At 46.7% G+C, this 11,682-nt stretch overlaps 1 protein-coding gene across 5 annotated transcripts in view; it reads left to right on the forward strand.

Annotated features, from left to right (window-relative positions):
- Nucleotides 1-221: 221 nt before the first annotated feature.
- Nucleotides 222-11,682, forward strand: part of DENND2A (DENN domain containing 2A) — a 40,282-nt gene continuing 28,821 nt past the window's right edge. For 2 of the 5 annotated variants that reach the window (XM_035888951.1, XM_035888954.1), the window contains exons 1-4: nucleotides 833-904; nucleotides 4,293-4,391; nucleotides 6,070-7,281; nucleotides 8,344-8,498. In XM_035888951.1, coding sequence (XP_035744844.1) covers nucleotides 4,321-4,391; nucleotides 6,070-7,281; nucleotides 8,344-8,498 — 1,438 coding nt within the window. In that variant the 5' untranslated portion in view covers nucleotides 833-904; nucleotides 4,293-4,320. Of the gene's footprint in view, nucleotides 294-832; nucleotides 905-1,864; nucleotides 1,910-4,292; nucleotides 4,392-6,069; nucleotides 7,282-8,343; nucleotides 8,499-11,682 lie in introns of those variants that run through there. The other 3 variants (XM_035888952.1, XM_009649227.2, XM_035888953.1) reach the window with 3 other exon arrangements.

The raw sequence follows: 11,682 nt of genomic DNA on the forward strand, positions 1-11,682 counted from the left end.
TGAAGCCTTACTGTTTATATGTACCAGCGGTGTGGCTAGTATCCCAGTTACAGACTTGGATCCAATTTTTGTTCAAGGTGCAGAGTAAACCGAGCACAGAAGATCTGGAGACATGGCCTCCAGCACGCAGCAATGGTAATACCTATCCCCAAACAGCAAGACCCTTTAAGGTATGCTTGGTTTATTCCCTGCAAATGAAATGGCAAAGAAGGGAGGCCCGGAAGGCTTACTGCCATCACCGCCTGACCTTATCGGAGGCAAGACTCCACGTGTGTGACCCATATGCTGGCTGCGTACGTTTCTGGTGATACAGACTGCAAGGCATTTGGTGCCCCTCTGGCTTCTGTCATCATCTGGTGGCTGCACCAAGCGCAGTGGGCAAAGTTGGTTTCTTCCTCTTCCTGAAGGAGTTTAGCTCGTATTCCTCTGGAAGACTTCTCTGACCTTTTGGGGTGGGAGTGTGCCTACTGTCAGCGCCTCTTTTTTATTCACCGGTTGCTTTGGAAACATTGTGTAGTATCTAGTGCCCTGAACCAGATGTGCATACTCTAAAAGCATTTTGATCGGAAGTGGGGAAGAGGGCATTGGGGAAGAGGGGGGGCGGGAGGAAAACTTAAATTAGAAGAAAGCCAAACAGCTATTGCTGGAGACAGATGATTACAGCTCATTTCAAGGCTGTTTCCTGCATGCCAATGATAGATCAGTAAACAAACGCCTCTTTGCGAACACAAAGCAGGCAGGAACTCTATTTGGAAGAGAGAGGTCGGGGTAGGTCTCACTTCGCTTGGTAGCAGGAAGCCCCTATCACATGGCCCTGGGAATTGTGAGGCCGGGTGCATGTGGGAGATACGCCGAGAGGCTTCTGCTGGGAGACTTCACATCCTTCCCAGGGTCTGGCCAACAGGTTTGAGAGCTCCCTCCCCTCCCTCTTTTCTCCCACCTCCTCCCCCGTCCTTCCTTTCCCAGTTTAATTTTGAAACTATATCAGATGACTGCTTTGTTCCCCCAAACAATGGCAGGGATTACTGAATAAATTGCAGTGGTGAGGCTCTCCAAATGGGGCTGAGCATCTTCTCTCCTCTTTTGTGGCCTTGCTGCTCCAGGATGTACGTGCCAGGAGCAGTCACCCTGGGCTCGGGTTGCTGCGGGGCTGCACCTCCCATTGCTGGTAGAAAGTTCTTTTGTGGTTTTTAGAGAAAGCAGCGACAGGTCAAGAAGTACCAGCTCAGTGTATGTCTGTCCTTCTTGGGTTGCCTGCTAACTGAACTCAGCCCTGCTTGTGTCTTCTAGGCAATTTGTAGGGCCCTGGTCACGTTGCATTTGAGGCAGGAAAGCAGAGCATTTCAGATAACATTTCTGAGCCTCTGGAGGGTCTCCCTTCCCCATCCCTAAACGCACTCTTCTCGTGCTCTCTCTCCCCACTTCCTTCCCTCCTGTCCACACAGTCTCATCACCTTCCTTGTACCAGATGGGGTGTGTGTTGGACCCCTTCCATGAGCTGCTTTGTCTAAAACAGCGAGCTGTAGCAGATCACAGAGGTGCTCCAAAGAGAGCCCAAGCCAGCACATGATCAGGGTAGTGTGTGGTCAATTGTAGCAGAGATGTGGGGAGACAGGAGGAACAGGAGCTCTGCTTGCCCTTTGCAGTGAACTGTCAAGTTAACTCTGGGTGCCTTGTGGAGCCAAACCTCAATAGAGAACATCTACCTTTTGTTTTCCTACTGGAGGCAATTTTCCATTGCTGCCGTCCCAACTTCCTCTTGTCAGGTGTTAGCAATGCCTGTGGGTCAGGCCTGCAAGTCGTTTCTGGTGACCTTATTAACAGAAGAGATGATCCCATCACCTTTGAAGTTCACTTGGGCTTGGGATTGGCCCAAAGCTAATTATCTGACTGTTGGACTCATTGGGAGGTACCTTATTATTTTCTGCTATTTTATTCCAGAGGTGACGTTCTTATCTTCATGTCTTCCAGTGTGTTTGGATAAATATTTACTCTTTTGGACAGGACCAGCTAAGGTGCTACAGTAATCCCCTAGGTGATGCTGAGGGACACCCTGTATATCCTGCTGCTCCAGGGTGAAGGCACAGCAATCTGTGTATCTCCTAGGGATAATTTCACTCCCCTAAGCAGCGTGTGTTGTCAGTGGGTGTGTTGGTAGGTACCTGGCTGTTGTCACGTTGCAGCCTCTGGTGTGTGGCTGTTTTGGAAGCTCCTGGCCTGCTCTTTAATCTGCCTGGTGTGAGTGGTGTTGCTTTGGTTACTCCTGCCATGCGTGGTGGCTGGGGGGGGACAGATGTCCCTCTGGCCTTGGCTCCAAGTCATGCTGATCCGCTGATCACAGTGGTACTCCTTTCACAGAAGGCTCTTTTGCAGCACTCAGCAACTGCTTTGTGCCTTGCTTCTGCTCACTAAGGGTGATGGGATCTGTCCAATCCACTATAGATGAAGAAACGAGTGCACCTCTATTATTTTCTTTTTGGCCTCTCTACAGGAGGTATGTCAGGTACGTGACTGTGCTGAGCACTGGCATGCATTTGCTATACCCAGATGTTTTCAAAGCAGTGTTGTTAGGGGGCTATCAGAAAAGGCTGAGAGATGGAGTTCCCTGATGGGGAAATTGTGTGACCTTGTCAAGACAGAGGAGCTCATCCCAAGTGAATTTGCGGTGTGGCAGTGGAGCCAGAGGGGTTGTGTGTATGCCAGCTCCTGCTGTTAACGTTTCTTACTGCTAAAGGCAGTGCTGAGGAGCTCCGGCCACTGACCCTGCTGTGCGAGGCACTAAATGAGTGATGAGTGAAGAGATGGTCCCTGCTCTAGGGATGTTGTAAGCCAAGTGCAGAGCAGCCTGTGCTGCAGCTTTGCAGGAATCTGCTTTGGCTGCCTGGATGAGTCATTCTTTGGCTGGGGACGCAAGCGATCATTAGTTTTTCATTATTCTCAATCCATAACAGTTAACTGATGGATGAATAGAGTTTGTTCCTTGGGCTGGTAAATTTTCTTGACAGTGTTGCAAAGCTGCTCTGTGTCTAGAAGTGAAGTGGGTGTTTGTTCCAGTTACTAACGAGGAAGAGAGGCCAAGGGGGTTTATTGTCTGGGGAAAGAGAGTCTGCTAAATGGTTAGCAATGAGCTGCCCCGAGTGTGTACACATTGAGTTGACCCAGAGTTCACTCCTTGCCTCAGGAACTTTGCCAGTGTGGGATAAAGGGAGGGAGGGAAAACTGTGAACAAACAAGACTGATTTTTTTTTTTTTTTTTCTCTTTTTTCCTCTCTCTGCCCAAAATACTTGAACAGTGGAAATGAGAGATCCTTTTGTTCTTTACTGTTTCTGGTGTGGTGGTTTTTATTTTTTTAACGACAAGAACCTACTAAATTTCCTGAGACAGTTGGTCTTGTTGCCAAATGCTAGGCATGGTGGGGCAGCATCTGGCAGACTAGCCAAGTGGACAGATTTGAGAGGCTTCAGATTTTCCAAGTATTGCCTCCAAGATGGTGAGCCTGTTTGCTCTGCAGCATTGCAGTGACGGCAGACCACCCTGAGAAGCGAGGATAAATGGTGCTGCAGAGTAACAGAGTAATTTTTTTTTTTTTTTTTTTAACAAGTAAGAGAATTGCAGGGCAATAAAAAGAGGACGGAGTGTGTTACATTGACCAGGTAGTAGCAGTACGCAAAAGAAAGAGAGAGACGGTTGCTCCATGAATGCTAGAAACCATGAGACAAACAGAATGACTTATTGTGACTGATACATCTTACCCCATGAGGAGTCGTCCTCTGAAATCAGATCAGTAGCAGCCTAACATGGCCCACCAGAGAGAAGGAAACCAGTGGCTGCAGTGCAGTGTCTCTTCAGCCTAAAATGTTTTCTGTCCCAAGCTGGGGACATTGTGATAGTGTTGCATGCACAGGGACCATTTCGGTCATGTGGCCTTAACACAGGTTGTTTTAAAATTGTTTTTGTTTTAGGCTTCTGCAAGGAAAAAATATTTAAATCCGCTGAAAATTTGGCAACAATAAAAGCCTTCATAAAACGTGCTCCATATTCAAGTCATCGTACAGCAGTTGATACAGAGTCAAAGATAATTTTTGCCCTCAAAACCCATTGACTGGGGTAATGTCATCACCCCTTTTCCCATTTCGCAGAGGAGGAAACTGAGGCTGTCCTCAGAGAGCTGTCATGTCTGTCTTCTGCTCTTCTCCTGAATTTCAAGGAGAAACATGCGTGTGTGTGTGTGTAGAAGGAAGAGAGAAGGATGCCGAGCACAGAGCAACACCTTCCTTGTGTCTGTCTGCAGGTGACCTGCTGCCCTGCTGTGTGCTGACATGATGACAGCTAGCAAGGCGACCGATGTGAGCAGCAAGTCTGAAAGCAGTGTCTGCAAGTCTGTTGAGAGGTGAGAGCTTTCCATGTTTCAGCGCTGGGGTGCTTTGCTTGTGTTTATTATCCCCAAGAGAAACAAAACCAAAGGAAGGAAACATTCTCTCTGCTCTGCACTGTCTCCCTCTCCTCACATGTTAAAACACACCCCTGAAGGTCTCAGGTGGTTTCATTGCCATCTCAGGACTGTGACACTGTGCATTTTGGCATCCAGTCAGACCGATGATATCCTAGACTCAATGCCAGAAGAGGTCTGCCCCAAGGCAAGACTGTTCATGTTGATGATAACTCTGTCAATGTTTGCCCTGCCTGCACTTGAAATCTTCAGTGCTGGAGACTCCGCAGACTCCTCAGAGAAGCCCTACTGTCCCCACCCATTGCAGGTTTTTCCCAACGTTCAATCTTGTTTTTTACTGCGCAGTCCAACCATCAGTGGCACTGAGATGCCCTGCTCCCTGGGAAAGGCCATGGTGTTCACAGTGCCAGCTCTTAACCAAACTGCCATGTTATCACTGAGACAGCCAAGAGTTAAATATCTGTGAGGCTAAGGAAGAGCAGTCTCTAACTTGGGTCCCATTTCTGCTCAGAAACCTGTCCCAGACTCACTTTGCACTACAACTGAGTCTGCAATGGCTGCCAGCATTGCTTAACTCCAGGACAAAGCTCAAGGCCTGCCAGTACACAGGGTATCCACATGGATGCTCTTACAAGAGTGCTAAGTTCTGGAAGAGGCACGCTTGATACGTTTAAGTTAATGGAGCAATTTCTCGAGTTGAATCTCAGTGTTGGGTCTGCGGTTAAATAGGACTAATGATATGGATTTGCATTCCACTACCTTGTGTTGTCCTGGTGCTCTTTCCCAAGCCCAGGCAAACCCCAAAGACATGGCTAAGTGCTTGGTTCAGAAACATTTTGTGTTGGAATAACTGTGTTCAGCTGGAACTTTAATATATTGATAAAATATCACAGTATTGATAGTGTGATATCACACACTTGGAAATCCCTAGACTAAATATATTAGGGCTTTTTGGTGCAGCTTGGACTGAAACAATGAAGATGTTTAATCCTTTGCTGTGAGAATGCTGAATCTGGCATCTGGGTGCTATGTTACATGTGGCCTGGGATGGTAGGGCCATAGAAATATAATAATAAAAGTGCAGTCTTTGTGCATTAATATGCATTTGGGGAACATTTGGATGGACCAAGAGAGATCCTCTGAGGAATGCCAGCTATATCATATGTTTTCTCTGCTGTTTAACAGCAGCGATTTTGCTGCTGCTTGCAATTGGTCCATTTTGCATTTATTTGCAGTGGACCTGCTTAATGCCCTGATGAAGTTCAAAACTCTACCACACGCGCGCACACACACACAAACACAAAAATGCTGGTGAACCTCTTACTGGTATCAGTATGTCTGATGTACAAAAAAATACCTCTCACCTGCCCCCTACTTCTGCCACAGAGAAAGACTTCATTTCAAACCATGTCTTAGTCGTAACAAGAGGAGAGCATTGCATTCTGGCTAGAAGGACCCTTCCCTGAACATCCTCCCCATAAGCCCATCTCTCAAGTGCTTGCTTTGAGCATCCTCCGCTGTTACCAGCTTTACGAGTAGAGCTTGCGGAGCTGATGGACTAAACCAAGGGTGAGCAATGGTGGTGAATGTTTCTTCTCTTTTTGTCTTTGGTATGTAGGATCAAGCTTGCAGATAAAAACAATACAGCAGCTGTGAAGGAATTGGAAAGACCTTTGTGTGGATTTTTGAGTGAGAAATGTTCTGAAGGTGTCTCTGTCACCCTGGGTTTAATATCTGAAGTTGAACCAGTTTCTTCTGTGGTGAAGAACCCACTGGGAGCCTTGGAGAACTTGATGCTGGATCCAAGGCTAGACTGCTTTCAGCAGAACATGCTTAGTCCCAAAATGATCATCAGTGACCCATCTGTGGATCTGAATGTTAAAGAAAACAGTAAAATCGTCAGGAGACAGATAGGAGGCACTCAGAATATACGGTCACCTGGAAAAATTAGCTTGAGGAATAAGTCCTTCAGCATCAAGGACAAAATTTCAGAATGGGAAGGGAAAAAGGAAATGCAGTCTGCTCCTCGCAGAGAGGAGGAGCAGGGAGTTAAAGAGGAGCACAAGATGCCCTGCGTAACTGAGAAGACTAGTGGGGAAGCACTGGTGATTCGGAAGGTGGAGACCAAGAGACTTATGAACTGGGAACTGGACTGCAAAGGGGCAGGCAAAGAGAATGAGCGGAAAGCAGGAACTCAGAAAGGCCCAGGGCAGGCAGCAGAGCGGAAGGGGGAAGCACAGAAGGATGAGGAACTGGAGTCCAGCCCTGGAAAATGCAAGGAGGTGAAAGGTGGGAAGTGGGAGGTCCATAAGGAGAATCTTTCAGTGCTTAGTCAGGTGAAGAAGCTAGAGCAGGCTTTGAAAGACGGCTCAGCAGAGCTGCAGCCACAGTTGCCTGGTACTTACTATTCCCCACAGTGCTTGCAGGAAAAGGCAGCACAAGGACACACTGCTCCCGAGGGCCATGAGAGCGTATGTGGGGCTGAGCTCAACAAAAGGCTTCTTGGCTTGGACTCTGAAATCAGTGAGCCAATTTTTGGGACTCTAGAAGAGGTAAGAACTTCTCATGCAAAATCCAAGGACTGCACGGTGGAGAATGTGTACACAGAGCCAGGGGTGCCAGAGAAGAAACCCTTCATCAACCCGCTGCCAAAGCCCCGGCGGACTTTCAAACATGAGGGGGAAGAGGACTGGGTGCCAGCAGCTAGGAATAAAAGAAACTTACCCCCTCTGCCATCCATTCCGCCCCCTCCTCTTCCTTCCTCTCCTCCCCCATCAGCTGTCAGCAGGAGGCTCTGGAGCGGGAAGCACAAGAACAACGCTGACCACAGGTATTTGGGCAGTGTTTCACAAAGGTGTTGGTCTTGATGGTGGAGTCCTGCTTTCCCATATCTCTCTGGAAGAGATGGATCTTCCCTGGTCATGCATAATCCCCAGAGAGCCTTGCTGGCCATAATCAGCCCTCAGTCATCTCTCTGAGAATGTATGAGTGGCCAGCACAACTTCACAGGATAACTGTGAAGGGATAAATCGTGGTAGATTTGGGCTTTAAGGTCACTGTATTACGTGGCTTAACCTTCAAGCCCAAGATTGAGGGGTTTGGGGTTTTGTTTTGTTTTTTTAATAGAAAATCTATTTAATTACAAAATGACTGCAGCTGGTCTGGAACAGGGTCTGGAATGATAATCTCTAGACTCTACCGCAACATTTTCACTGTTCATAGTAAGCCTATTCCTCTAACTCAATCTGATATGCATATATTCTTCTGGAGTGCTTTCTTGCCTTTTCTCCCCTCCCTCATGACTGTCACACATTTGGGGTGGGGAGCGTAAAATATACAGCTGTTTCTAATGCCGTTTGCGTAAACTGTCACCTAAAAATTCCTGGCTTGGGTGCAGGAAGGAAATTGAATCTTTCCAGGGTTGTTAGTGGAGGGCACTTAATTGTTTTTACTCATTCTACCATCCTACATGTGAGTATTGCTTTCCTGCATTGCTCAGACAGAGCTGATTTTGGGGTCCCCCTACTCCTGCTGAGGGTGGGATTTGTGCTGTAAGTGGGACCTCTTATGGCCTAAGGTTCTGCACAGTATTGCAGGATGTGCCACTTAACACTTGCATCTTCACAGTGTGCTTCTGCCATGATGACAACATAGATTATCTATGGCATCCCCAAAATGCCTTTATTTGCGTGGCTGATAAAAATAACCGATCTCAGTGTTACTTTTTCATGCTTTATATGGGATGAGGCTGTGAAATGTTCTGTTCTCAGTAATAAATTTTGCCAGCTGTGTGGCATGTTGGAGAAGTGAATTAGCCGTGATTTGGTTATGAATGTCGGTTAATTGTATCACTCTCCTCTTTGCTCCTTCTCCCCTCCCATCAATGGTGCAGGAAGTCTTACGAGTTTGAAGACTTGCTGCAGTCATCGTCTGAGAACGGCCGGGTGGATTGGTACGCGCAGACCAAGCTGGCCCTCACACGCACTTTATCTGAGGAGAACATCTATGAAGACATCCTGGGTAGGAGCTTTGGACAGGACATACTGGGTACGAGCTTTGGACAGGGGAGGGATTTGACTGCTAACGCTGAGTAACTGAGAAGACTCGTGGTCAACAGGCACTCACCGGAGGTGCTGAATAAAGTATGTTTATTATCCAAATGCAAACCAAGACACATTTTACACAGATTATTGGCAAGTAATAAGAAAAATGGACAGAACATTTCAAAACTCATCAACTTCAAATGTGAAACCTGAGGCATGTGGGAACCAGCTTTTATTTTTTGGTGGCCTCTCTCCTCTGTCTTCCTTTTGTCCTGTGGACTAATTCTCACAGCTCTGGTCTCTCCATTGTGGTAAGCTGAGATAATGGGAACAGTCTGAAAACATAGCCTTAAAGTCAATTCCATGGTCCAGAAATAGGATTGTGTATGGCTCCAGGTACCAATGAAATTAAGAAACTAGGTCCCACAGTCTTTGAAATTGAGTTTTATTTCATTCTCTAACTTCAATGGCAGATCAGTGCCATTTTAAAGATTATTTCCTGTAACACTCTCAATTTACATAGTGTTTTTTAACATTGTGAGTTAGATGGCCTTTTATGGAACATGGAATAGAAGCATCCCTCTTGAAAAAGCCTTAAGAAGTTTTAGTGTCTGTAGGCTGGTGCTGTGTAAAGCTCTTAGCCAAGTTTAGCAGAACAGGAAGAGAATAGCTGCGTCAGCTCTCGCCATACAGCTGTAATCCTGCAAAGGTGGTCTGTGGTGTTTGGTGTGGTAGGAGCTGTGCTTTCTCAGGAGCAGGCAGGGCATTATCATTTTGATATGAATAAAATCTGATCATACTTGATGAGAAAGATCTCTCAAAGAAATCATGTTCTTTTGGGACTGATGGCAAACAAGGTGATGCCAGTCTGTCCTTTTTGACATTTTTGAAGCTGTTGGCCTCGTTTGTGGAGCTAGGGCCCCCATGTTTGCCTTTTTCTTCTCTTTACTTGGGGGGCCAAAGGAACAGGGAGTGCCTGAGCAGCTGCTGGGTTTTTTTGTGTTGGGGCGTGGTGGGAGGTCTCAGAAACCACTGAGTAAGGGTGACCCCATCAGCTGGAATAACATGGATAGCATTACAGAGTGGCTGTGTAGGCAAATCCATCCATTCAAACGCAAGCACACCCCTGTGTCCCAAGCTTGCAGAGAACTCAAATACCAGGCTAAAATTCCTCTCCCCTCCAGCTTTTAGTGGCAAAGATTAAAAGAAAATAAAGTTATGGGTAATTGTCAGCTAATGGGGCATGTTTGGGTTTTTTGTTTTCTTGCTGCATGTTTAGGCTTTGCCTGGAGTCACTGATCTTTAATTGGTTCCTGCAGTCCTGGTGGTGTTACGATGGAAGCTTGGGAAAAGGGGTGGACAGGGATAACTCAAAAAAAGCTAGTTTTGTTTTTCACAAGACCGCAGGCGGGTATAGTCCATGAAACATAAACAACATGTGAAAACCGCACCAATGGAGGGGGAACCAAGACTTCAGGTGCGGGGCACTAGTGCTGACCCACAGATAATCATGTCTGTCCAGCAGGGCAAGCAAGCACACCACCACCCCTGCCCCGTATTCATATGCGTGACTTAGGGAGTGTTGAACTGTTGGTGGGAGAACCGTTCCCTTTGCCAGCCAGTCACACAGATTCCCTTCATGCACCATCTTTTTACCTGTTTGACTTTGCTTACCTGGAATATTGGAAATTGTACTGGGCAGATGGATGACAAAGTTTATTTGTCAAAAAGAGGGAAACTATTTTATTCCAGTCTGACGCTAACTGAACATGCTGCTAAGCAGTTTGAGGATGGGGTAAGCAACAGAACCCAAGCTTTTTTTTTTTTTTTTTTTTTTTTTTTCCTCCAGTCTACCCAGTTATGTGACAGCTGAATTGTATTTTCAGTACTGAAGTGTGCCACTGGAATTACAAAGTGGAGCCACTTTCAGGCATAGGAGCATGTTTGTTGACGAAATGTTCTTGCAGACTTGCTTTGCTGGTGTCATATATGCTTGCCTTCTCCTCCTTGGTGAATTCAGAGCACCACTATAGTGCTGGGTATCACCGAGCCACTGTAGAAGACAATGTTGGAAAAGACTTGGGTTTCTGTCCTTGTCTGAAGACTTCAGCTTCACTCCTGCCCCAGCGAGGCAAAACAGCTGGGGTCTTGCCAGTTAAACAGATCTTACAGCCATTACCAGTCCCTTCTCCAGAGGCGTGCAGCATCACTGACCTCCAGTCTTTGCTCTCAGCCAAGCATTACATGACAGTAAGAGAAAGGCAGTTGTTTTGAGTCCCAGCTGCCCACTGGGATGGCATGAAATTATGGCAATGAGAGAGAAATCTCATAACAAATTGCCTGCCCATGCAGGTGCCTGGGCTAAGCCTTTGTCATTGTTTCTTAGATGCTTGGATGGAGATGTCACAACCTGCTTTTTCAGAGTTGTGTGTTCTTGAACACACTTACGTTTGCATTTCCCAGCACTGCTGAAGCGTGGGATGTAAGAAGTTCATTATATGTAATTTTGGGTGTTTAAAACTTACGTTAGTTGTGTGCCTCATCTCCAGAATCAGTGGGGAAAAAAGGGACACCTCTGTGTGGTCATTCAAGCCTTGCGTTTTTAAGGGCATCCTAGGTAAGAATGAGCTGAATGTTTCTTCAGAGGTGTCCCTTTCCACCCTCCAGGGAGAGAGCATCCTGACTTTGGGTGGCCTGGGTTAGGTGAGGTGAATCCTTCCCTCTTTCTAAAGTGGGGCATGTGAGATTGAGGCATCCATGATTGGTAGATGTGTTTGAAAACCTGTACTGTGTGACAGACCTCCATGTTCAGAGAGTGGATTAAATCTTTCTGCAGAGTCAGCCCAAAAGCACTGCATTGCTTCAGCCCCAATTAAATGATGACCAGAGGTTCCCCTAAATGTGGGGTTTGAACAGAGGAGAGAGGACCCTTATGCTAGCCTTCAGCTCACAGTTTCATTTGAACAATTCTAAGCAGAAGACTGGAAAGAAGGAAATACAGTTATGGACCGATGTGCATGAGAACCTCACAGCTCCTCTGAAGACAGGGAAATGAACTTGAGGACTCGCAGGGTCTTTTCCATCTGTAGTATCTGTGATACGTTCCTATGGCTGCATACGTCAGTGTCAGGGTTTGGACACTGTCCAGCGAGCAGCTGGACTTCTGGGGCTGTGGAGAGAATGAAGCA

The sequence above is a fragment of the Egretta garzetta genome, unplaced genomic scaffold, assembly GCF_000687185.1.
Source record: "Egretta garzetta isolate BGI_Z169 unplaced genomic scaffold, ASM68718v1 scaffold321, whole genome shotgun sequence".
Taxonomy (NCBI): Eukaryota; Metazoa; Chordata; class Aves; order Pelecaniformes; family Ardeidae; genus Egretta; species Egretta garzetta.